Source organism: Haemaphysalis longicornis, unplaced genomic scaffold, assembly GCF_048455015.1.
Source record: "Haemaphysalis longicornis isolate Haplotype H1 unplaced genomic scaffold, Haemaphysalis longicornis Haplotype H1 scaffold_6, whole genome shotgun sequence".
NCBI classification, from domain to species: domain Eukaryota; kingdom Metazoa; phylum Arthropoda; class Arachnida; order Ixodida; family Ixodidae; genus Haemaphysalis; species Haemaphysalis longicornis.
The window spans coordinates 202,841,169-202,868,573 of NW_027526407.1; the positions used below are offsets into that span (position 1 = coordinate 202,841,169).

Below are 27,405 nucleotides of genomic sequence, written 5' to 3' on the forward strand. Positions count from 1 at the left end.
AAACGAAACGTAAACAAAAAAACCAACCGAAGGCATGGTTCGCGGCAATATTATAAGGTGTGTGGATTGGGGATACTGATCTCAGCATGCCGATTGAGAATGTCGTTCATTTTAAATATCCACCGCTGGGCGCAGACCTTAAAATTAAACCAAGAACTGGTACAGTACCTTAGAAAACAAAGCGTCTGAATGAGAAGTGCTAGAATGTGAACACCCCTAAAACAATAAAGAAAATAAACTTCCGGCAGTTTTCAGGCATCAATAAAATAATCGGGATCTGTGGCATTATTGTGAACAACACAGCAAGGACTAACGAAACGTTAAGGAAAGTTGGGAATGTGAGAACAAAAAATCAACCTTGCTCATTCTTCAGATAGAACCCGTACCATGAATAACATCGTGAATAAAAGAGTGTGGAAAGGTTCCGTGACCACTTCAAAACCGCCAACGTCAGTAGAGGAGCCGTAAATGACTACCTTTAGTGCCGAGGTTCCACGATCAAGTAAACACAAGTTGAAAAGGTGCGGAAAAGAATTAACTTGGACAAAGACTCAACTGGCGGAGTACCGCACACCGACGAAAAGCTTGGGGGGACGTGATTATAAGAAACCTTGGAAAAATACACTCAGTATGCGTCACCAAAACAGAGCAACCAGTGGCCCAAAAAAGGTCAAAAGCTACTTCAATTTTTTTACCTATTACCGACCCACAAGCCTACTCTCTATCTCGTTCAATGGGTTTATAACAGGTATTAGCTGACCGTATAGGCTGCCCCTGAGATTTCATACACCAGAGTCAATGGGCTGGTTTAAGAAAGGAATCACATTTTTCCGATCAACGTCTAGTGCGCACACACCTGGTGTGAAATAAAGCCATTTTTCTGGCCTTATACGAAGAACAAAGAAAAGATAGAATTAGGTGAAAACTTCTTCAATGAAGGAAGAAGTGAGGATGCACGAGTATTTAACTATGTACGTACAGCTCTTGGACGCCATTAGAAATTTGTAACAAGGATGGGCAAAACTCGGAGCGGTGCGATGTTCCTGTTTCAAGGGCGTAGTGCAAGCAACGCCAACTCACTGAAAATATTTAAACGCCGGGTCTGGGGTTGGGGTATGGGGGGGTTGAGAAGGAGGTGCGGTGTGTAAATAAGGAAGTTTATTGGAAGAATCAGCGATAGGAATAAATGGGATTTTTCTATTACAAATGTTGCGCGGGTGACCACATCTTACCAAGACATTCGTGAGAAGACCAGCAAAAGATATGGGAGGAACTGCAGGCGGAAAGTTGAGTTCATAGGGCAAGGATACATGATAATATACCTAAAGAACGGATATGTGTCAACGCGAAAAACACGCCCTTCAGACAAAGCAGTGAAATCGTATTAGGGGTGAAATATAAATATGTCATTCATGTTGACAGTTTGTGACCAAGGCGGCCGAAGGAAAACAGATGAGGAATTTAGTATGGGTCAGAGACGATTTAAACAACACTTAGGAGTATCTAAACACACATAAGAGAATTCACTGAAAGAAAGGCTATACAATCAATGCGGTGTTTCAGTAACAACACGGTGCAGAAGAAGTCAGAGGGCGAAAATTTTGTCATGTAGTCTGTGTAACTTGCGTGATTATCGTAATTATCATATGTATATCCACGCAGCAAAGTTCCCTTCCACCAACTAGTGACATGTGATGACTTTTGCATCCTCATCGTGAGATGTAAATGCAGTTCCGGGAGGCTGTTCAGGGGCTTTGTATTTTATAAAACCACCATTTATAAGTAGCATTGAGAAGATCACCATATTGTAGTTGTGTAAAGCACACTACAGAAACTAACGCGCACCAATTCAGTAAAAGCATTGTCATGAAAGCACCAAAGCACTAGGATACGGTGTATTTTTATTGATAAAATAATACAACTTTGCACCACACTCGCTAACGGTAACGTGGTGGCTACTAAGTGCTACTTGCAGAGATTCAAGGCTTGGGCGCACGTGCACTCCGTAATTTTTTTTACGGGCGAAGCTCCTTAAGTCTTGGGTCTGTCCATCCCTTGTGCCTCGTGGTACGTGACGGCCGCATGCTTTCGGAGATGTCGCAAAGTGGGCCGCGCTGCACGCGCAAGAACCGGCTGCAACCGGCAGCGCAAACTCGGCACCGGGAGCGCGAGCTTGTCTGTGTTCGCTAACGGAGGCGCGAGCGCACGTGCACTGCGAGGGGGAGATCACGCAAGTGATCACGCCACGAACGCAGGCAGTCGTTCTCGGAGATCGAACGAGACGCAAGGACCTTTGCTCGTTTCCTCTCGTCTTGTTCGGGCACAAGTTCGCCTTAAATAAAAGTTCATTCTTTACCGTTGTGTCCCAACCTACGTGACAAATTGTGGTGAGGTGCTGGGTAGTCCTCGATGGCGCAGGACTTTCACCAGGTCTGGGCCTGGGAGCATTGACTCCGAAAATAAAAGTTGATTTGTACAAAGGTAAAGGCCGCAGGTATCATTAATCAAACCCATTTACAAAGGTAAAGGCCGCAGGTATCATTAAGAAAATGCCGCGGCGTGGCGGCTTAGACGGCGGCTGCGGAAATAAACAAAGCTTTAAAGCGGCAGTATTTCTTAACCTACTGAAAATAGAAAATGTTGCTTTTTCTACATGTAATGTCTCACTGTCCTATCATTTTAACTTTTCTGATAAAAGGTAAATGAATTCCTGAACAAGTGGTTGATAGGGGAAAAGCGTTTTCAAACAGCCAGCACCGATAATATTCCTCTTAATTGTCAACATCATTGAATAATAAGGAAACGTTAGGCATATTTGAGACAAAGCATCCCACAAGCAGTGATATGAAGTAATATATACTAGAGTTTAAATATAGTAAATAAAGAAAGCGTTGAAAACACGGTTTTCTCTTAAAATACAAAAAGGGCTCGTGCCTGAGCCAAGATATAGAGACGGTACTCCACGTTCAATAGTAACGAATTGATGCAATAGATCGCGAACAAGCAGGCACTGCGGATGCACAAAAACAAAATTGGCATGATCAACCTAAGCATTATTTATTCTTCGGGGAGAGTGAGAGGCTGCCGGCTGCGCGAATCGAAGCACTTGCGTGCCAGTTTCAGTAGAAGAGTACGGTCTTTTGACAAATTTTGCAGCCAAGTGAACAGATATGCCGCCAATTTTCTCTCCGTATCTGTACCTTCGTAGGTACTGCAAAATGACCCTCATGGCAAGAGCATACCGTGAAGCCGGTACAGTTAGAGGGTAGTTCGATATTGAAGTTGACGTGTGACATTCCTTTATACTGATGAGCGAAAAAAGTTTGGGGCCTGCAACATCTTCAACCCCGTCTAGGTGGACTCTTTGAAAGAGGGGCCGCACTCGTTCCCAAACCACCGCTAGAGATACGCAGCAAATGTGCACCCTTCAGGTGCAACTGGTATGCTACCGCAGCCATTGGAGTGAAGAACATGTATACTCTGGAGAAAGTCTTTAAAGAAATTACTATATTTCACCTTTGCTTCCAATTACTCCCCATACGTCGAAGAACAACATAAAACCGTCCTGTGAGACATCCAACCAGTAAAATATTCCTCATGTACGTTACTTATTTGTACAGGAGGTGATACTGCGGAACTCGGTTCTTTGGATGGCATGGACATGTGGCTGGCCCTCTCCACAGGTGGACGTTCACCGCGCACAGAGATCCTCCACAACATCGACAACTTTGTTGGCACAGCCGCGCTCCGTTACGAGGACTTCAAGCTGATCGTTGGCATAAGCGGGAACCTATGGGACGCACATAACAAGATTCCCGCTGGAAATTACCCGTACAATGACCTGAATCGCCTTGTGCATGGGTCCAAAGCAGCATCTGTGCTAACACGTTTCTATACAACAAAGTGTTCCATGAACGGCGAAGGCTGCTTCTTTAGGAAGAATGCAACAATATCTTGCAGACAGAGCTGCAGCACCACCGTTGATTCTGGTCATTACTATCACCTGTTCGATGTCTCTCAAGATCCCTGCGAACTCCGCAACCTTGCTCAAAAAAGACCCGCGGTAAGCACACAAATCTATTTTATGTCCAAGCTTTTCTTATGACAGGCCGGCAGCAAGTTCATGTAGAGTGGAATTCACTTTATAGGTTTAATGAAAAACCTCGTTCACCCGCATTTCATGGCGGCCTTTATCTTCAAAAGCTTCCATTGCAGACATTGAGAGAACGTTTAACGAAGATAAAAGAAACATATGAGGAGTTCCACAACTTCACTCTAGCACAGCTTTCGTGAACCAAATACCAAACCGAACGACAATCAGGTTTGGCGTGACTCACAGTTATGTTATGCACAATAAAGCTGTACCGAGTTCACAACAGCACACTTTTCTTACATCTACTATAGAATAGAAGCAAAACACTTTTGCATTAGTCAACTTGGATTTTACCAACCGGCATTTCACATCTAGTTTATGATGAGTGGCCACATGGTAGTAATATTGGGATGAGGATGTAACCGAACAGCAAAATTCTGCCAGAATTCTAACACTTTTAATATCAAAAAACCGGTAAATTTTCGTACTATCGGACATAACTAAATTATTCTCTCCATAAGTTCCAACACTTTTTCTTCATTCAAATTTAGGATGCTGTGTTATATTACGTCCATGTGTAAAGAGGCGGAACTTGCAGCATCCTATTCCCCCGTTGCACAGTCACAGCCTTGTTTCGCGCTTTTCTGATTCCTAGAAGTTGAACCTACACGAAATACTAGGGCAGTGTAATAAAAATGGCATTAAGATGCATTTATATCTCCACCCTAAAAGATTGCCGCCTAATGTTTTTTTTTTCTAATAATCACCTCCCATTGTAGGGACAATAAAGTTTTAATGTTATTAGTACTGCTGTCTGCTCAGAGTGTCGAAACTTCTGTTGATAAACCTTCGGTGCTGGTGCCCCGGGAGACGACTGGGTACTCGAGGCTCCAGAGCAGCTCTATGTGCGCATATCAGAGAGCGGTGTTTTTCTATTTTATATATCCCTCTTCCCTCCTAATGCACACGCACAAAAAGCTTTGCCGAAGCAAGCAATACCTAATTTAGCCGTAGCAAATGCAAACCGGAAAGTGGCCTCTATCAAGCAGCCTGGCACCGAATGGTGCGTTTCCACCAAAACACTTCTTAATGCGCCCGTAATACACCTATGATCCCAAATTCAAATTTAGTAGTGTCCTCTTTTTTTGCCTTGCTCCCACTCACAGATCTGACTCCCTCATTGTAAAAAAGCCTATTCATCATTTGGTACTCTCTTGTTCTTTCTTCCAGGTTCTTTATCTACTATTGGCCAAGCTCACTTCATACAGCGCGACCGTCCTCCCAATGGTTAACAGACCAATCGACCCAAAGTCTTTCCCGGAAAACCACAACGGTGTGTGGGCTCCGTGGATTCCTCATACTGCGTCGGTTTGATTGCCAACTCAACCTGGCAGCAATACATCTACTACAACAATATGTGATAATGACTTCTGATGTTTGAAACCAACAATACTGCAAAATTTCAGCAGCGCCCAGAGTGTGCACACAGCCGGAATAAATGAACAACAAATTCTTTCTCGCGTAGCCACGCTCTGGGACTTAGATTTGTGAAATTTCGGGAGCACGTCCTGAATACGTAGAGTATTTTTAGATGCGGAGCATATTATGGTCGGGGTTATGTCCCTCCCTCTGCTTTGCGGCTTCCACACTCCCACTGCGCATTCCTGGCCACGCAACGCTGATGATGATTGTTGCAGGATGTCCCTAAGGATTGGCTGACCAAAAAATCCCTCACGAGATAGCTCCGCGTTCAGCCACCGTCGCCATCTTCCCGCAGGGGAACCCTGAGTACCCCACCCCACTGGGCATGCCTGGCCAGAAAACGGAGATGATGATTGTGGCAGGTTGCCCCTAGGGGTTTGCCAACTAAAGAATCCATCACGAGAGAGCTTCGCGTTCAACCACCGTGGTAATCTTCTCGTAGGGGAACCCGGAGTAGTTGTACCTGATGATGATGACGACGGCAGGATGCCCCTAGGAATTTGCCAACCAACGAATCCATCACGAGATAGCTTCGCTTTCAACCACCGTCGTCATCTTCCCGTAAGGGAACCCTTAGTCATATGCGACGCATTCCTCCCTATTTGTTCAACGCTCCTCGCCTCTCCAGCATTCCTCCTCTCCTTTCCGAAGCTCCTCTCCTCTCCGGGATAGCGCAACAAATGGCAACACCTGCGGTAGCCGCTGCATACTCCGCTGGGGGCGCCACTGTAGTTTCGCGGTATGAATGACTCAGTCTGCTCCCCTTATGCTCATCCCGCAATGCCCGTTGAGTCAACGAGTGTCAGCGCCGATGACAGCGCCGCGGAGAAGAGGGCTCGAGCCACTGTCACGAAATGGCAGAGTCGAAAGGGCGACCCTGAACCTCGGGCTCGCGAAGCCGAAGAGACACGTCAACGCCGCCAAGAAGCTGCTACTGATGCATCGAGGGTTCGCGCCGCTGAATATTGGGAGGTTGAGTCGATCCCATGGCTGCTTCGCATACTAGTCAGGGTTCCCCAACGGGAAGATGGTGAATTTTTTTTCTATCACTTTCTCAGGAAGCGTAATTTAGGAAACAATTTTTTTTATTATTTTAAATCATTCTCCTTAGAAGTATTGGGACAGTATTGCCAAATATTGGGAAGACTTACGAATGTCGAAAATCTGGCGTCAAGGTTGAACACTATGCAGTATCCACTGCAGTATCAAGCAGTATCAAGCAGCAGTATCAGCACTAAGCAGTATCAACTGGGCCGTATATAAGTTCTTGTGATTTAACGTGTTTTTATCTGCCCCTCAATATATTTTAGTCGCATTTACTCATACAATCTGCTTTTCCTGGGAAATGTTACGCACATAGAAACGTATCAGGGGATTTTGTTCCAAAAAACCACTGAAACGGTGGATCTCGAATTCTCTGTTTGAATAACTTTTTCTATTACCTAGACTCATTGAGATAGAGATTTGCATTTTCGGGGAGAATTGATGCTAGGAACTTGTACCTACCGACTTAATATTTTGGAGTACTTTTCTTATGCAGTTTAGCAATGACAATCGATTTCCAACTTCCACTCATAAAATATTTACATACTTTACAAGTGTTGCTCTGAAATATGTGATTATCTTGCTTGTTTTTTGGCAATATTTTACCGAATTTCTCTGACAAAGCATCCTATTTAACAATTGATGACCTAACCTTGCTGAAAAGTTGCCATGTTGTATGTCAGGAACCTAATACACGTCAGCCCCTCCCTCATTTACCAATTGCGGAAGTTACGTGCCAGAACACAAATCGTTTTCCTTCGCCTTCGTCTTCGCCGCCGACAAACGCGAAGCTAGACCCACGAGAACGTACACAGAAACCGCAGAAACGACTCCTATACGGACGTTTGTAACTTCCCAGTTTTAACATCCAGTAGCTACAGCCCCCACAAATATTGCCCTCGTCATTGGGGTCTCACTGAAGACGTTGTCAACACGGGCTGCCAAAAATGTAGCTAGCGACTTTGCCCTCATTTTTACAGAGAATCGAATCATAATTAGCCTTTCTCAAGCTTTGTCCAAGAGCTTGGTATCCAGGATGGCACTCCCTAGACTTTCAAGCTACTCTCTTAACATCACCGCTTCCGTAAAATCTACCTCAGGTGGTCTCCTAGTGATTCTTTTTTGACGACTCATTATCTTGGTTATCCGTCGTCAGGGAAGAAGATGACGTGAGAGCCCAATTTCGGGAGCTCGGTCAATCCAACGGGCTTATATTGATCTGCGATCGATCAATAAAGCTGCAAGAAAATGGTTAGGAATAACACCGTGTGGCGTGCTCTGAGCAATCAAGAGCAGTCACCGCAGTATATCCAACGGGAGGCGCAAGAGCACGCGCGGCCACATCCTATGCGTCATAAAGCTTTCGTATGAACACCGTGCTCACCTCAAAGGATGGAATTCAGCATGGTTACATGAACAGCCATGGAGGATGTGACGGGCCACACAACGTCCGCTTCAGTAGAACGTGGCCGCAGGATATTTCGCAACGATGTTATTGATCAGGGTGATTCGCAGATAACTAAAGATGATTGTGGCATATGCATCACATCTCGCTGAGCAAAAAGAATGAGATCATTAGAACCAAGAGTGTAAGTTCGCACGATGTTATTGTTCAGGGTGATTCGCAGATAACTAAAGAGGATTGTGGCATATGCATCACATCTCGCTGAGCAAAAAGAATGAGATCATTAGAACCAAGAGTGTAAGTTCGCACGATGTTATTGATCAGGGTGATTCGCAGATAACTAAAGATGATTGGGGCATATGCATCACATCTCGCTGAGCAAAAAGAATGAGATCATTAGAACCCACGGTGTAAATCAAACTTGTCTCACGACATCTCCGACCAAGTGGCTACAATGAAAATAATATACAGCTTCATAGAGGCGAAAGGTAACACCATTTGCTTTAACATTTCAAGTGTCGACTTTCCTCAAATGGGGGACGTAAGTTTGTCTATATGCCGTAATGGCGCCGAAGTCAAACGACGTGAAATATGCTGTGAAGCTTTCTCGAAAGACCGTGTCACGAGACGCTCAAACAGCCGAACTGACACCGTAGAGCTGACGGTCAACCGACTGCACCCAAGTAAAATCACAAGAAGCAAAATGTTCCATATTATTGAAAATAAAGCCAGCTCCACGACTGTAAAATCTGCTAAAGCAGCTTACCTAAGTTGGGTGCACCCGCAGCCACGTCCCGCAGGGGCAGCCGTCACTGACAACACTACTCGCCGTGGTAAGTACAGACTCGAAGCTAAGGCGGATATCTGGTAGTTCGTTGGTGCATATATAGGGCGGTTGAACTTCGCCGCGTGCCGAGATCACGCATGAGCGACTGTCGAGGCGGTGGCACAATCTTTCAGCCCAGCGGGGTACCTTCACCTCGCGTGACTGTCCTCATCACCTGATATTATGAGCCCCTAAAGAGCTTTTTTGTTAATAGTAGCCTTGTTGTTGACCTGTGCAAAAATATCCGGCGCTGTAAAGAGTGAAAAAAAAAAGAACATTGGAGATCACACACAAACAAATGCTGTGTCTACCCAGTGCTTCACCGCGGTGCAATATTCTCTCATGTACTTGTCTCATGTACGTTGTAGGATGTAGTATTGTGAAGTGTATTTTGTGATGTATGTGAAAGAGCATGGAAGAAGTAGAATTTAATGTAGAGATGTATTCTTTTTTTATATCGGCTATACATTTATTTGTATCCTTGATATGACAGTTGTTCTGTCAGATTTCTACCCTGCCCCTGTAAAGGCCCAATCGGCCAACAGTACCTCGAAATAAATATCAGCACGTTACGTGCGGCGGAAGTAGATTTGTTGTAGTGTGTGCAACGCTGACATTATATTGTCTGACACGTGAACGTGACGACTTCCTAGCAGACTTGGCGCAACTTACCGCGGAGACCCTAAATTTGGTGAAGCAGCAGCGCGAATTTTCCTAGTATCACGCCGTATTAATTCCCACTGAAAAAGAAACAAACGAAGCCAAGAAAGATACATAAACGCGATGTAGCACTGAGGAGTCCTTGACGTGTATGGAGATGTTTTCGTCTTCATATGATGCAAGTACAGTTACGTGCGCTGGGAATTTTAAGCTTACATTTTCTCTTTCACTCCGAGCTTCGTAGAGACAACATTCTGTTCATATAATATTTTAAATATCCTAAAAACTTGCATCCGCATGAAATTACAATGCGCCAGCCTTTGTTACAGTCTTTCCTGAATTCAAGTTTGGTAGTGGCTCTATCTTCTCCCGCTCTGGTTGTTTTTCTTTTAAATAATACCCGCGGGTTCATGGTATGATTCTCAACATTCGATGTATGATTTTTTGAACCGTTTGTTTTCCGCTGATGCTTGTTTGAAACTGGCTGCACCTGTTTTAAAGCATAAAAAAGCAATGTCGAAGAGACCCAATTGAAAAAAATTCACTATCTTCCCGTAGGGGAAACCTGAGTAGTACGCGAAGCAGCCATGGGGTCGAGTCATGTTCCCTTTAGTGCAGCTGCGCGAGCCCTCGTTGCATCAGTAGCAGCTTCTAGGTGGCGTTGACGTTTTCTTTCGGCTTCGCGAGCCCGAAGTTTTGGATCGGCCTGTCGCCGCTGCCATTTCGTGACATCGGTTCGAGCCCTCTTCTCCGTGGCGCCATCCGCGGCGCTGACACTGGCGTTGACGCTGACTCGTCACGGTGTTGCGGGAGGATAATGAGGGTAACAGAAGAGTGAGCTGGGAAAGTTGGTATGGCGTCATTCTGGGCAACAGTGCGAAAAAAGACGTGGACGAAAGAAACGAACAGGACGAGCGCCGTCTCATGTATTTGGCAGCGCTGTCTCATGCGCAGCGCTAGTCCTGTCCGTTTCTTTCGTCCACGTCTTTTTTCGCGCTGTTGCCCATAAGGAGAATGAGGGGACCGGAATGAGTCATTCATTCCGCGGAGCTACAATGGCGCCCACAGCGGGGTATGGAGTAGCTACCACAGGTGTTGACATTCGTTGCGCAATCCCGGTGAGGAGAGGAGATTCGGAGAGGAAAAGGAGGAATGCCGGAGTGGAAAGGATGAATGCCTCGCATACTACTCAGGGTTCCCCTACGGGAACCCTACGGGAACTTCCCCGAAGATTGCGAAGCATACGAAGTAACACACGACGGGAAAATGAGGGAGACCTTCGAAACCAGGCCCATCCCTCGCAACATACATCCGCAATTCAACGAAAACAGGAAGGCGGCCAGGGCAAGGCGCAACTCAAAATTGCACAACAAGGGCGGCGAACATCGAAGTTCGTGGTAGCAGCACGATACGGCCGCTCCAACAAATACATGGCGGACGTGACTGCCCTGCTGGCGAACTACGGAACGCAACATCCGTAGTTACCCACAAACCCGCTGTCGCAGAGCAAGTTGTGATTGCCCTGGCTATGGCCGACCTTTCGGAACCGAACTACTATTTGAACTGAAGGGAAGCAGTCCGTGCGTTACTCAAACGAACGACAGCCAAGGAAGCAGCGCTAATCATTAACAGCAGAAGCGAGGATGACTATCACTACATTACGTGGTTCCCTGTCCACATGGGACACGAAATACACGAGAACATCCACAACGCCAACGAGATGGCCCACGACTGCGCGCGTGAAATCGTCCGCCGCCGCAGCGTAGGATGCTGGACCACCAGCGACTGGGAAGAGTATAGAGATCTGCTACAAACTTTCAATGAGATCGCGGCAGACTACAAGCTAGAGAGAAAGAAATACCCATCTCCGCACACAAAGTTTCAGCGATCACAATCCACTGCCTTTAGAATGCAGCAAACGGGTACATTCCTCTTGAGAAGCGTATTTAGCTACTTTGTACACGACATCCAACCGCACTGCACAAAATGTAGTAGCACCAGATGCTAATTAAAACACCTGCTCTGGCAATGTCCTGCGTTACCGCGCGGTGACTTTATAACAAAAGAAGAGTGGGAAGAAGCCCTAAAAACTGAACAGTACGTGACTCAACTCAGGGCTGTCCAGATTGCTTGTGAGAGAGCGGAGGAACAAGGACTTACGCCCCCTGCGCAAGTGCGGCCCGCGTCCGTAGGACACAGTCACTAAGACCGCCACTGATTTTCTGGACCTCAATAAAGTTCTTTTTCTGTCTGTCTGTTTGTCTGTCTGTCTGCCTGTCTAGTCTGTCTGTCGTGATGGATTCTTTTGTTGGCCAGTCCCTAGGGGCATCCTGCCACAATCATCATCAGCGGGGCCTGGCAAGGGATGCGCAATGGGTGTGTGGTACTCAGGGTTCCCCTACGGGCAGATGACGACGGTGGTTGATCGCGCAGCTATCTCATGATGGATTTTTGGTGGCCAATTCCTAGAGGAATCCTGCCACAATCATCATCAGCGGTGCCTGGCCAGGCATGCGCAGTGGGGGTGTGGGGGCTGTGCCGCGGAGGGAGGTTCATAGCCTCGACCACAAGATGCTTGGCATATAAAAAATTTGGTCATGCAGGCAATTGACTAGGAGAGAAATTTAGTGTTTCAGTTCGTTTCTCACTCTCCTCAAAGACAAGAAAGCTGAACGTCTTAAAAGAAGCAGGGACCAGAAGTTATTTAGTCCAATTTTGCAACCGGCAGACTTATCTTACTGTATGAATCGAAAGGAATGCTTTTACATCAATGCAATTTTCTAATTCCGACAATGGATTCGTTTCGAGACTAGTTCTTTATGTCTTTGAAAAATTTGATTCCATTCAAACTGCCCGAAAGTTCTTCTATTTAACAAAAAGTGATGCACAGAAGCATCCGCAAAAATTGGTTGTCCATCTTTTTCCATGGTTGCCAATATCGTGGAAAGACAATATTCTTCCGCCGCTTGGCCTTGTAAGTGCTTTGCCTATCTCTCCTGCCGACCACTCCCGCTTCTCACGCTGTTTCTCTCCTGTCTGGGTCCTGCGTGTTCAGCAACGTGAATGTTTCATTAATGAAATCCAATTTTCCCGGGCTCTAAGTGCGGCTGCGACACCTTTTGGGGCATTCTGTTACTGTGGCTAACCAAAATACCCACACTCATGCACTATAAGCCGATCGAATCGGTTCATTTTCTTCGCGTACTCGAAGAACAAATTCTGCATGTCAGTCGGCATGTACTTTGTAAAACGCACCCTCGTATTCGCAGTCGAGTTCGTTTCGTTCTACTTCAGGATCAGGAACAGGCGACAGGCGCCAAAGCTGGAGGTGCCGACAGCAGTGAAGACGGTGATCCGTAGCTTTGGCGACTTTAGGCAATTATCTGGTTTCGAAAGAATCGCTCGGGTTGTCTTGTGTGCCTCCTCGTTACCAAGGATCTTTTTACGGCCGCAAACCCATTGTGTAGCATTTGTTTGTCCGTGCTGTCGAGACCTCTTGTGGTGTAAAAAATCTTGAAATGTTCACGCTACGTGTTTACTACTTGTCACATTCTCTTACGATTTTCTTGCAGCTGGGATATAGCATAAAGTTGTTGGCGCCTCAATGGGTTTTCTCGCGGCTATTCAGTAGGCTTCTCTCGTCGCTTTTAGTGTTTCCCTCAGTTTGCCTTTGGTTCTCGGATTCATTACCCGGACTTTCCTGATTCCGTTTGTTTTGGCCTTTTTGAAATACCAAATAACACAATCCTGATTTTTCTGAAGGGCCAGGTCTGTGCACACTATCCGCGGTACGCTAAAAATTTTTAGGTAAAAAAAACACGAAACGCAGGTTGGTGCTCGTTGGCTTTTTTGTTGGATGAGCTGTGCTTCTGGTTCTGGTCGTATTCCGGTGGTAAACAATGTGTACGTGTTATCATGGTTAAGAACGTCTGCAAAGTGGAGCTGTTGTGCCGAACCGCTAAGTTGCCTAATAACGGTTCTCCCAGTTTGTGTGCTCTGGAACCATAGCAATTTTAAGACTTTGACGCTTTTTCGTTTGCCTTCGGTGGTATAATTGCGTGAAGGTAGGCTTTGTAAATCATCACAAAAAAGAAAAACAAACACAAGGCGATAGGCTACGCGGATAAGGTATTCTGCACACTACCATTAGGGTTGGTTTTTACTTTGTTCAAGTTATACCCGTCCGTCGCTTTTGAATACGTAATTCATTTATTAAGATGCGAAGAACGCGTATATGGGCACCCTACATTTTTAGCGCAACCCGGTAGATCAGTGAATGGGTGCTTTGCAATAGAGCGGTCAATATCTTTGGCCACAAGGTGGCACTGCCAACCCTATGTATGCCCAGAACGAGAATGCCACCACTAGGTCTCTTGTACCATTGCTTAGTTTATGGTCTGCTTAAATTGGTTTTTTTCTCTGCTTTGCTTGCGTCGTAACCTTTTCTTCGTTAGAACTGGTGGCACAATCTTCTGTCATGACCGAGCAAACCTAACAACGGAGAGCAAAGAAAATACTGTGTTTAGGTCCTGCTGCATTGTTTGTTTTTGTTTGCCGATTAAACCACCATCCGTTCAGATCGGAATAGCATCCTCGTAGTTCTAGCAACGGAAGCTTTCAACTTAGGCCATGCGTGAGAGTAGGTCAGCCTTGACAATATTTAATAAGTTTGGTGATAGGACAGCCCTTTCGGGCACTCTCATGCAGTTTATTTTTTGGACTGTATGGGCCATGCTCTGGTTCACGGCTGTGCGGATCTCGTAGATCTTGGAAACGGCGGGTGGCTCGCCGTCCGGTAAGCGATTCCCTGCTCCTTGAATAAGGCACTTTAAGGCCTTAGTGATAACGTCTTCAGACAGTGATTTTAGGCTGTCTAGAGTACGAAGCGTTCTTCGTAACCCCATTTTCAATGCGTGGAGTGTGCCCGTTTTTTCTAAATGCCACATTATAAAGCGAGAATCCTTCTGTTTTGTGATTCTTAGCATTAGACATAAGAGACAGATCAAACTTTGCCTATTTGCGTGAATGGCTTGCCATGTTTCGAACCGCACACGATACGTTTCACTGATTTGGTGACACAGAAGCTTTCCAGAAGCTTTCCCTTAAATCCAGTCGAAGAGTCGGTCCTTGGGAGGTTTGTGCAAGTTGCGAATAGCACGGTATGTGATCCCGTGCGGACCAGGTGTGCTGGCGATTTTGACTTCTTGCACAGCTTATAGAAGACATGCCATTGTAAACGGGTTTGCTGAGAAATTTTGCAGCCATCCGCTCCTCTCAGATCTGCATTCTTCGCCTCATGGGGACGCAAGGTTCACCCCTGACAATGCAAAACGCCAAGCAAGCACCCATTCTTTTCAACCCACTGACACGACGCGACGAAAAGTATTTAAGCCGTTGTCGCTGTCGCGTTGTTGACACATCTACACGTCAATAGATAAAAAATAGTAAAAAACGTTAGTGCTTTTCTACTCTGTGAAGAAGGATCACCTGCAAAGCTGGACGCAGTTCACACAGCGCACGAAACAAAACACGTTTGCCATAATTTGCGATGGAGCATATTTCCCAGGCCATTAGCTGAATGACCCTCTGACGGATCCAAGGTTTGTTCTTGCAGATAAACATAGCACTGCCTGTGTCCCTCTTAGCACTGCCTGTGTCCCTCGTAAGCATCTTACTGTTTGTGTAAAGCAGAGTTCCGACTGTTGCCGCAACTGTCGCAATTTATTTATTTATTTATTTGCGTACCTACGTCGCCAGTTGGGCATTATAGTAGATGGACAAAAAATCGATATAAAATACAACATTGCACACTCTTTGGAAGGTTGAAAAGAAACAATTGTAAGAAAACATACAAGGTTTGCGTTAGTAAGCCACACACTGCAGACCGTGAGTACAATGCTAATCACACATGTGGTACATTCTGAGGGAGCACAAGAGACAGCCCTAAAAACAAGTATCGGCCAGGTAACAAGATACATTCATTTACAAAACACGCTGGCTAACATTGCAAAGCATAAATATCAAAGAAAGTTTCAAATGGCGAGAACATTTTTATCTATAAATATATTCTTGAAGGACAGTGGGGAACGTCACATCAGAAGCAACTTCGATTAGTTCAGGAGGCAGCAGGTTCCATTCTCGTATTGTACGGGAAAAAAAGAAGTTTTGGTATGTGGTTGTGCGCGCGCACATTTCTTTTATCTTAAGTAAGTGGTCACGGCGCCCGGATATGTATGTTGGTGATTGTAGATAAGTCTCTTTGTCTAGTGGTGTGCGATTGAAGACGGCATCTCGAAGGAAAGAGAGGCGGGAAACAACACGGCGCAGTGAAAGATCTTCCAAACATATGGGCCGTTTTATTTCTGTGACACTGCTGGGGAATGAGTAAATGCCGGTTATGTATCTGGCTGCACGTTTCTGTATCGCTTCGAAGCTATTGACAAGAATTTGTGTGTGTGGGTCCCACACAACGGACGCGTATTCCAGAATCGGGCGAACGTTGCTTAGGTAAAGTGTTCTCTTGACATCTATTGGCGCGTGCTTAATGTTCCGTTCAATGAAATTTAGTACTCGTCCTGCTTTTAAAGTGATGCTTTAAACGTGACGATTCCATGTCAGATCGGCGGGAAATGTGACACCTAGGTATTTTGCTTCGCTTGTTTCTGATAAGGGGGAGCCGTTCAAGCAGTACTGTGTACCGATTGGTTGACGCTTGCGCATGAAGCAAATATGCTTGCATTTTGAGATGTTCAGGGACATAAGCCACCCACCTGTCACACCATGAAAAAATGTTTTTTTAGGTCTGTCTGTAATGCCACTCGGTCAGAGTCGTTATTAATTTCTCTGTAAAGGACGCAATCGTCTGCGTACAGCCGGATTTTCGAAGTGATTCCTGTGCCAATGTCATTTATGTATATAAGAAATAAAAGAGGACCTAAGACGGAACCCTGCGGAACGCCAGAAGATACGCATGCATATTCAGATTCTGCGCCATTAATTACCACTCCTTGTAAATGACCTGTCAAATAGTTTTTGAGCCAAAAAAGGATGTTATCTGGTAAACCAAGAAGTGAAATCTTATGAAGTAAGATAACATGGGACATTTTGTCAAACGCTTTTTGGAAATCTAATATTATGCAGTCGTTTCGTAAACCTTTATGAAATGATGTAAATATGACATGGGTAAATTCCACTAACTGAGTTACGCATGAATGACCACCTCTAAACCCGTGTTGGTAAGAAACAAAGAAACTTGTTTTGAAGGTGGGTAAAGATGTTAGTGTAAATTATGTGCTCCAGGGTTTTGCAGCACACAGATGTTAAAGATATGGGTCTATAGTTCATGACACTGTCACGGGGCCCACTTTTATGAAACGGAACAATGTCGCCCATCTTCCAGTCTTCAGGTAATTCTGAGGTTTCAAGAGATTTGTGATACAGTACATCTAAATACTTTGAGATGACATGTGCGCAGGATTTCAAAACAAGATTGGGTATCCTATCTGGACCTGGTGCCGAGTGTGGTTTTAATTTTTGGAGAAGGTTGACTATTCCAGAGTAGTGAATAGCAATATACGGCATATCATCAAGTGCGTTGCTCAAGAAGACTGGGAGATGTTGAGGTACTAGCGTGGAATACACTGAGACAAAATAATCATTAAAACAGCTTGATTTATCTCTATCATTAGTAACTGCTGCATTACTGTGGATTAACGGAGGGATACCAACATCGGCTTTGCTGTTAGATTTCACCAATTTCCAGAGTTCCTTTGGATTTTCTTTAATTCAGAATGAAGAGAGTCAAAATACCGCTTTTTTCCTTCGGTGATTTTGAACTTGATTTCGGAACCAAGCTGTCGAAGCTTAGAAAATAGCAGTGGATCGGGATTTTTTCTATACCGTTTGAATATACGATTCCTCTTATTAAGCAGAACCTTTATGGGTTTACCAAACCAAGGTTTATTTTTTCGGTGTTTCGCAGGGAGAAGTTTAGAGGGGATATGCAAGTCAATGAGCTTTAAAGTTGCTCTTTAAACCGCAGCCATAACTCAGACACAGATACGGTGCTCCTTTGTTCTGGGAAAATATCGAAGCCTGACTCAAGCGCTTCAGAAATACGGGAGTAATTTCCACTATCAAAGAAATAAACTTTCTTGGGTTTCGGAGGCGGTATGTATGGCTTGGAAGCAACGAGACGGGCAATCGCTGCATCCCCAAATGGCACAGAAAGTGTGCCCCAAGACCGGCCCGTCTATGGCCGCTTTCTGGCATGTCCGGCTAGCATCCAGGTTCTGGCAGCCACTGATCATGCGTTGAACGGCCAACATTCGGCAACCAGCGCTTCGGTATTTTTCCGTCCGCCCGTGTCCGGACGCACAACGGCAGCTAACCGGCTGCAGATATTCAGTTCTCTTACGGCTGCCAATGTTGAGAAAGAGAACGGCCGAAGTACGTCCTTAGGGCATCCGTTTTTTCTTCGGGAAGCGGTAATCGGCCGAAGCACGGCAAGCGACCGGCCATAGAATATGCGTATTCTTGCGGCAGTTGGTGTTCGAAAGGAGACCAGCCGGAGCGCGGCTGCCGTGCATTCGATGTTTCAATGGTGAACCGCGCGTCCGGTGTTACAATATTCGTTTTCTTCGGGCTACCAGTGTTATGAAGGATACCGGCTGACGTACGGCCCCAGAATATACGTTTTTCTTTCGGTTAGCTGTCCTCGGCCGAATTACGGCGAGCGAATGGCCACAGAATATTTGGCAATCGGTGTTCAAGAGGAGACCGGCTTACGTTAGTTATCTGGTTATACGTCATTTTTTCGGCAAACGGCATACAGCCGAAAACGGGACGCGCCTGCAGGCGCCGAGAATTCATGCACAGACGTCTTTGGAAGGAGACCGACCGGTTTTTTCCTGGGGGGAGAAAAAGCTGTTAGGGAGCCGAATGACGGGGCCGCGTTTTTCATCCGCTCCGTGTTTCTACGTTTTAAATGAACCAACATCGTTTGTCAAACAGTAATCAGTGTTCTCGGTGAACGGGCAAGGTGCAAGGACTCACTGGACATTAGCAGGGAACCTTTTAGGCCATCGAAATGTCAATAATTGCCAAAAGAAGACTGTGCCACACCGACGGGGGAGCTAAGCCTCGCCAGTCACCGCCGCTACCACGCCTCTGCCGCCGGCTTCTTCGACGCATCAGCTCGAGGCTATTCGCCCCCTCAAGAAATGGAGAGCATTGGAGACATCGACGCGGCAGAGATGTCCGATCCGAGATGGAGATGGTTCACCAAAATAACTGGCCTTCAAGGGCGTCGAGCAAGCGGCCACTACGCAGGAGCTAAACCGCCACCATGTCAAGGACTCCCCACCAAAGAAAGGCAAGTGCGAGCGAAAACTCAAGTTATTCTGCTCACAATTAAACTGCGACAAGCAATGTTGCACTATGTTGTTGGTGATAAACGTAGAAGAGACTCGCTCGTGCATTGGTAAGATCAACTTCATGCCCTGCACTATGTTACTTCATGGGATTTCACGACTGCCTATTTAGAAAAAAAATTATTTTAAATTTGCGATAACAACAGAGCCTTGTCACTGACGAAGCCTAGCTGTTAATTTAGTTCCTGGGATATGACTCATTTGGATAACATAATCGCCAGCATCCTAGCAAACACGGATTTTGTCAGGATTTTCTTGCTGAACGCAGATTGTTGAGTTCACGCACGATTTGGCTCTTGCAATAGATAAGCTTAAAGTGGTTGACTGTATATTCTTGAACTGCAAAAAAGCAAATGATGGTGTTCCATATCACGTTCTACGTAGTACATTTCATCCTATGAACTGAATGAATCGGTTTTTGCATTGTTATTACTATTGGCACTATAGCTTTGTTCAAGATGATGATGATAATGATGATGGTTGGGTTTTTATGGCGCAAGGCCGACTAAGGGCAACGAGCGCCAGAGAAAAGGTTATTTGATGAAGTGAAGTGTTTGCCACAAAAAAACGTGTCAACCGAACATAGTAAAATCAGTTAGAGATAATGGTGATGGCTGGTGTATAGGGGCAGATTTGATTATGCGTGATAAGAAATTAGGTTTAAAAACTTAATGTGTGACAAATACTCAAATACACGTTTCACGGAAACGATGGCATCGTCACCTAGAAATAGCGATGGATGTAGGGGGATATGTTGTCTGTAGAGTTCTCTGAAGTGTTTGTGTCGTGTTGTGTGAAGTGCCTTGCATGTGATTAGTATGTGCACTAGGGATAGGGCCTCCCCGCACCTGCTGCACAGAGGTCTTGGAGATTCAGTGAGAAGGTGCGAGTGCGTTGCGTGTGTGTGCCCTATCCGTAACCTGGCCAAGGCGACTTCAGAATATCTATTGCGCGTGTCGGTGGTGTATGGTCCCAAGTGAGGTTTTATTACGTGTAACTTGTCTTTTTGTTCGCTCCAGTGTGTCTGCCGTGTTTTGCGAACTTGTTGTCTGATGTGTGGTTTCACGTCGGTGTTGGGTAATGTGGTTATGTCTACTGTATTCAAGAGTGTAGCAGCAGCAACCATTCGGTCCGCTGCTTCGTTCCCGGCTATACCACAGTGGCCAGGGACCCAGTAAAGAACCAGTTCAAACTTGCGTACAGACACAGACATAATACCCTTGACTGTTAAATTTATAACGTGATTTTTTGAAGACTTTGTTGACGACAACGCCCGCACAACACTGAGAGAATCTGTGCATATAATGGATTGTGGGATGTGGCTCTGAAGGATATGATTAACAACCAGATGTACATCATAAGCCTCTGCCGTAGAGATACTTGTATTACGGTAAGAGTTCTCGTGCCACTAAGGCCAGGCACATGTACCCCGCAGGACACCGAGGTGGAAGTTTTAGAGGCGTCCGTATAAAATTCAGAAGATTGGTACTTCTGCTGCATATACAAGAAGTGCTGCGGAATTGCACATGAGGGAGCTCGGTTTTTATCTACCTGCCCGAAAGATGTGTCGCATGATACAGGGCGGAGATGCCATGGTGCTATAAAATCTGTTCGAGAGGTTTGGATAGTATCTAAAAAGGAGACAGCAAGCTCTGACGCTTCCTCTCTAACTCTGTAAGGTAAGGGCGCAGAGAACGATGGTCGATTTAGAAGGAGTTCAGTCATGGACGTATCATGAAAAACTGATTTAAAAGGATGGTGAGGCATGGATGAAATTTTAAAAGCATAAAGGAGATCTATGTAGGCTCGCTGACGTTGTAGGTTCCAATTGTTGCACTCCACATAGAGGCTTCCGACCGGGCTAGTGCGAAAGGCGCCACACGCCAGGCGGAGCTCGAGATGGAGCACTGGGTCCAGCATTTTGAGTGATGTTTTACTTGCTGACCCATAAACAACGCTACCATAGTCCAATCGTGAACCTATCAAGCCGGTAAAAACACGTAAGAGAAGTTGTTTGTCAGCACCAAAAGAGATGTGCGACAGAACCTTCAGGATATTCATTGTTTTTAGGCATTTATGTTTTAGTTGTTTTATGTGTCGGATGATTGTCAGTGTTTCGTCGAAGATAGTACCTAAGAACTTGTGTTCCTTTTTTACAGGAATAGAGACACCGTGGAGTTGAATGTCTGGATCCGGCCGAATGCCACGGCTCTTGGAAAACAAAACACAAGTGCACTTCCCTGGATTAAATTCAAAACCGTTGCTATCTTCCCAGCCGGCAAGCTTGTTCACACCAAGCTGGACTTGCCGCTCGCAAACAGACAAGTTACAAGACTTAAAAGATAATTGTACGTCGTCTACATAAATTGAACATAAAATCGACGGTGGCAATGCCTTCCGAAGAGAATTCATTTTCACAATAAACAAAGTGCAACATAAAACTCCACCTTGCGGCACGCCGTTTTCCTGAACATGAACCCTAGAAAGTGCAGCTCCGACTCGCACGCGAAACGTTCTTTCAGACACGTAACTGGCAAGCGTTTTCCACATGTTACCCGACATGCCAAACGACTTCAAATCGCTGAGGATGCCGTACCACCAAGCAATGTCGTACGCCTTTTCAAGATCAAAGAATACTGTTATAAAGTACTGCTTGTGGAGGAAAGCATCTTTAATATATGACTCTAACGCAACGAGTTGATCGTTAGTAGTTCGCCCCGCCCTGAAGCCTGCCTGGCAGCTCTCGAGAAGACCGTTGTACTCTAAGAAGTACACGAGTCTCCTGTTTATAATCTTCTCAAAGAGCTTACACAGGCAGCTTGTCAGGGCAATGGGACGAAAACTGGCGGGAGAAGAAGGGTCCTTCCCTTCCTTTAGGAAAGCCACTACAATGGCCTCCTTCCAAGAGCGTGGAATGTACCCCGAAAGCCATATTTTGTTGTATAGGTGTAGGAGTGTTTGAAGTGTGTCTGAGTGTAAGAATTGTATCATTGTGTAAGTAATCTTATCTGCCCCTGGAGCTGAAGGTTTACATGTGGTCAAAGCAGCCTTCAGCTCATAAATTGAAAAAGGAGAATTGTAAGAAGTGTGCGACTTGTTGCTATCACGCAGTGACTTCTTCTCCGCAGATGTTTTGTGTTTCATGAAAGTGTTTGTGTAGTGTGCTGAACTGGACACGTGTTCGATGTGTTGTGCAAGTGTGGTAGCCTGGTCTTCCAGTGTGTCCCCTGTTGTACTAACCAGGGGCAGGCTGTGTGTCTGTTGTCCTTTTAGTTTTCGTATTCGTGTCCAGACTTTGTGTGTATCAGTGTATCAGTTGATGGAAGTGAGGAAGGTGCGCCAACTCTCCCTTTCCGCCTCACGACGCACTCGCTTCCCAAAAGCCTTTGCCCGTTTAAAAGAAATGAGGTTATCTGACGTGGGGTACCGGTGAAGGACACCCCACGACTTGTTCTGGGCCTCTCGCGCCCGCTTGCAGTCCTTGTTCCACCAGGGCCTCCTTGGGGTGCGGGACCCACTGGAGGCCTGGGGAATGGACTTTACGGCGGCGTCGAGAATGTGCGCCGTGACGAGTTGGGCGGCTTCCTCCACGTGTAGGTGTTTTATGGATGTGTGGTGTAGTTGAGATGTTTGTGTGAATGGGCTCCAGTTTGCTTGTGATTCATTAAACATTTTTTGGGAAGATGGACTGCTTGGGCCTATAGCTATATACGTTAATGAAGTGGGGAAATGGTCACTACCATATGGGTCTGTGCCCACACCCCACTCAAGACATGGAAAGAGAACTGCGGAACCAATAGCCAAGTCAAGATGCGAGCATGTATTGTGTCCTAAGTTATAGTATGTAGGCTGTTTTATGTTGAAGAGGCATGCTCCGGAGGATGTAAGCAACTTCTCTATCAGGCGACATCGGGTATCCGTTCTGGAGGAGCCCCAATGAGAGTTGTGCGCATTAAGGTCACCTGTTAGTATGTATGGTTCGGGCAGCTGGTCAACCAGTGCCTCGAAATCAGAGCTCAGAAGTGCATGATCAGGAGGAACTTAAAGGGAGCATGCCGTTACCAACCTATTAAATATTATTGTTCGAATTGCTACAGCCTCGAGGACAGTGTTCAGAGTGACAGGGTGGCATGCTAATGATTTCCAGGCGATAATGGCCACACCTCCTGAAGAGTGGGTGCAGCCAACCCTGTCCTTTCTGAATACCATGTACCTATTTAAGAAATTTGTTTGTTTAGAATTGAGGTGGGTTTCCTGGAGGCACATGATACTTGGCTGACTGGCATGCAGAATTTCATACACATCGTCAAGATTTTTAAGGAGGCCTCTGCAGTTCTATTGGATGATGTTTTCTGTTCCATTATTTAAATTTAAGAATGACTGGAGTGTGTGTGTTCGTGTGTGTTCATGTGTCGTCTTTCGCGGCTGTTACTCTTGGATTAGGCTTTTTAGGCATTTCTACTGGCTTGGCCGTCAGAGGCCGCTCCTTGCGCTGCATTGCAGGCAGGAACGGCGCGACGTCCATATCGTCATCAGATGTCCTGGGGGTGCCCGTCGAACCGGGCCACCGGACATGGTCCCCCTTCGGGAGCCCTTCGTTTGATCCGCCACCGCCGCGGTCGTCGGGGACGCCAGAAGTGGCACGGGCGGTGCGGTGACGGTTGGAGCCAATGCTCCGTCCCCTCGACACCCTCCAACGCACTAGAGGACGGGGAAAAAGCGGCGGGAGCGGCACCGGTCCTAACGGAAGCGGTTGGCACCACAACCGCTGCTGCCTCAGCAAGTGGCGTGGTGGCGGGTTGGGCTGCCTTAGGCAACCCCGGGGGGGGGGGGCGGGAGAGGGACCAGGTCAGACTCGCTGAAGTGGGTCCCTGTGGAAACCAGACGCCGCACCGCCCCCGGCGAGCTGCGTCGGCGTACCTCCACAGGGGGAAAGAGGCAAACCTCTTTCGTGCCTCCGGGAAGGTGATGTTCTCATTTACCTTGATGTTGATTATCTTTTTTTCAGTTTGAAATTTTTCGCACTTGCGGGAGTAGGGTGCATGCGCCCCCCCCCCCCTCGCAGTTTACACAAGAGAGGGTGTCGGATGGACACTTGTCGCTCGGATGGTCATGCGACACGCATTTTGCACACGTCGTTCGGCCACGGCAAGAGTTTGTACCATGCCCGAACAGCTGGCACTTAAAACAGCGCCGTGGGTTCGGGAAGAAGGGACGGATGGTGCAACGGATAAAACCTGCATTTATGTGTTGTGGAAGAACTGCGCGGTCGAAAGTCAAGATAATGTGTTTGGTAGGAATCTCCTTGTTGTCTCTGCGGATAGTGATGCGTCTCACACAGTGACGCCCTGATCCTTCAAGCCGGCAAGGAGATCCGCATCTGTTTCGTTCAAGAGATCCGTCTCGGATATCACACCTTGCGAGCTGTTGAGGCTCTGATGGGGTGTGACCCTGATGTCTAGATCAGCCAGTCTAGTCTGAGCTAGAAGCTTCGTGGACTGCTGTTTGTCATTTACCTCGATTAGTAGTTCACCAGACCTTTGTTTTTTGCACTTATATGATTTTCCTATCATGGCTTCAAGATATTTTGCGATCAAAAAGACTGACTGAGATGCAAGAGGGTGGGTTAGATTGAGGGACTCCATGACAAGAAATCGAGAGTAATGATTAGGTTCAGGAGATGTCAAAGATTGCAATGAAGGAAAAGATACTTCGGTGCGGTCCCTTTTCTGGGACCAATCACGTTTGGGGGGGGGGGGCGGTGTAATTACCATAGGGCATGTATAAAAGCAGGGAGACGGGGGTACTTTCTTCTTTGACCTTGCCCTGGTAGCCAAAGAGGTCCCGGAGCTCCCTGCCTGGTAGACAGACAAGGAGCCCATCCGCCGGAGCTTGACCTGGGCTCCGAGGGCCACCGTTTGAGGTTTCTGCCCTTCACCTTAAAACACATCACCACGGTTGGATCCAGCTTATGTATGGGGGCTCGGGGTCCGCGGTGTCGCCAACACCGTCACCATGAATACTCAAGGTGCCCCGTGCGGGGAGCTTTGTTCAACTTAAATGGAAGGTTTAGCGCAAACAAGACGAGGACGGTGGCAAACGGGACAGGCGCTGTCCCGTTTGCCACCGTCCTCGTCTTGTTTGCGCTAAACCTTCCATTTAATTATGTACCAACTTGCCCAACAGCACGTTCTGTGAAAGCTTTGTTCAAAAGTACTGTGTAGTTTACCGGACTTTAGCGAATGAACGTGATTCCGTATACCTGCCGCTTTATTCGAATTTACAACATCCTGGTGTGCTGATTCAGAAAGGTTTTTGGATGTTAAACAGTGTGTTAACGGCACCTTTACAAGAAAACCTTAATTCCAATTAAATACGTATACCGTAAATTATGCTGCTGTGACAACGGCCGAGGAACATAATGACCTAGGATTTTATTTGGGGAGTGGTTAGAGGTTAAAGAGGCAGGTTCACGCCATAAAAGTTACGGATGCATATGTTTTTGGCTTTCTGAGACGAAATTTCAGTGAACCTCCATCTAACTGAAAAGAACAACCGTATTTCACTCATGTGCGCTCTATCTTGGGCTAAGCATGTGTTTTCGTGGATCCCTACACCAAAGAGCTGTTGAATACGCTCGAAAACATACAGAATATGTAAGTGCGATTCGTATTAGGTAATTGGCATGCTCAACTTAGCATGAGAGAAAGTAAAAGTAAACTGAAATGGCAGGACGTCAAAGATCACAGACGAAACCACAGGTTGAACTTTTTTCGTAATATTTATCGTTGGAAAACTCGAGTAGAAGGGGAGAAGTATGTCCAAGTGCCATTCTACATATCGCAAAGTGGGACCGCTAGCTTAAAGCAAATTATTAACTTTCCTTTAAAGGTGACGCCTTGCGCGATTCATTTTATTTTACATCAATACTGCAGTGTAATTATCTTCCACGTATGATTGGAATAACTGTTTATATTGACAATTTTCAGCGCGCTTTGTAGAATTAGTTTGTTATTTTGTCTCATATTTAATGCTTAGTGTTATGTATCTCCCTTCTGTAATCCATGCAAAGGCAAGCAGGCATCAAATAAATAAATAAATAAATAAATAAATAAATAAATAAATAAATAAATAAATAAATAAATAAATAAATAAATAAATAAATAAATAAAACAATGAATAAATAAAAGAATAAAAATAAATAAACAAATAAATAAATAAATAAATAAACTTCCAGAGGCGCAAGTTTCCCTCGGACGGGTTGAGAACCCTACGCATTCAACCTTGACCAATAAAATATTTATTGCCCTATTCGTTGCAGTATGCAAGGTTTCCTGTATGCATGCTACCATTGCTATGTTATTGGTTTGAAACAAATTATATAACTGTAATTTTACGCCTTTCCTTGCGTGAACAAAGAGGGATACAACTGCAGCCACCTGAAGCAGGGCGTCATTCGCAACGCTTCCAAAATTTTTTGAACGTAGTATGACATTAGAAGAAAATTAAGTTCTTTTGAACTATTAAGTGGTGTGGACGTATACTCATGAAAACAACATTAAAATAAATCGAAAAAGACAGTACCTGTTCGCTCCTTCTTAGGATCAGCCCTGCGCAAGATCATCAAAAAAGTTGATCGAGGAGAAAATGTCTTTGCAAGAAAAATGGGCAAAAAACTGGACGTCCTTTTTTGTGAAGGAGTTATATTAAATGTTCCTGAGTGTTTTGTTAAGAACCAAAACGCTTCGTAAAGGCATTCACGCCGGTTTTATATACATCAAAATTGGTCAACCAACTGTTATAAAAATAGTTTATGTAGTCATAGCAAGAAATTGTTCCGGAATATTTCCCTAAAAGAAATTGGGTAAGAGCGGCGCAATGTATCTCTCTGAAATTCAACCCACTAAAGTATGCGCCCTCCGCCGCCGCCTCCCACCCCCCCCTCCTCTATCCCCGTTGTTTATTACAGGTAAGCCGCCCCACAGAGGATATCAGGACCTGGACAATACATCTATTCAAGCACTACAAAGAACTGAATATTTTCTGTGTTCGGCAGTAAAAGAGGTGCAGCAATTAAAGGAACGACAGTTTGTGAGCCCTGTTTAATAAATGTATTTTGCTGTGAACTTAGGCTTGTAATTAAGCAAGGCTGCGCTGAAAGCTTGACGGCTGGTGGTTGCGCGTGAGGTCACTTTCATGCGGCTGCATTGGACCCAAAATGCTGGTTTTGTGCTGCTTCTGCACTGCGCGAATGAGTCATCTGCTTGCGCGACATGCAGTGACCAGCCTCAGTACAGTTTATGTACTGTGGCTGAACTCCAATGCCCGTAGCACGGCCGTATTTCCGGTAGCTTTAGTCCGGCTGGAGTCCGACGACCGCATCTCGGCTGTCCTCCGGCGGCCGTACTTCGGCCGTACACGGGTGGCTTTCGAATGGCCGGAGCCCTATGGCTGGAATGTGGCC

General features: G+C 45.8%; 1 protein-coding gene across 1 annotated transcript in view; it reads left to right on the top strand.

Annotated features, from left to right (window-relative positions):
- LOC144142169 (arylsulfatase I-like) overlaps nucleotides 1–9,428 on the top strand; it is a 52,104-nt gene extending 42,676 nt beyond the window's left edge. The window contains exons 9-10 of the mRNA XM_077673552.1: nucleotides 3,621–4,063; nucleotides 5,324–9,428. Coding sequence (XP_077529678.1) covers nucleotides 3,621–4,063; nucleotides 5,324–5,467 — 587 coding nt within the window. The 3' untranslated portion in view covers nucleotides 5,468–9,428. The remainder of the gene's footprint in view (nucleotides 1–3,620; nucleotides 4,064–5,323) is intronic.
- The last annotated feature ends 17,977 nt before the right edge of the window (nucleotides 9,429–27,405 follow it).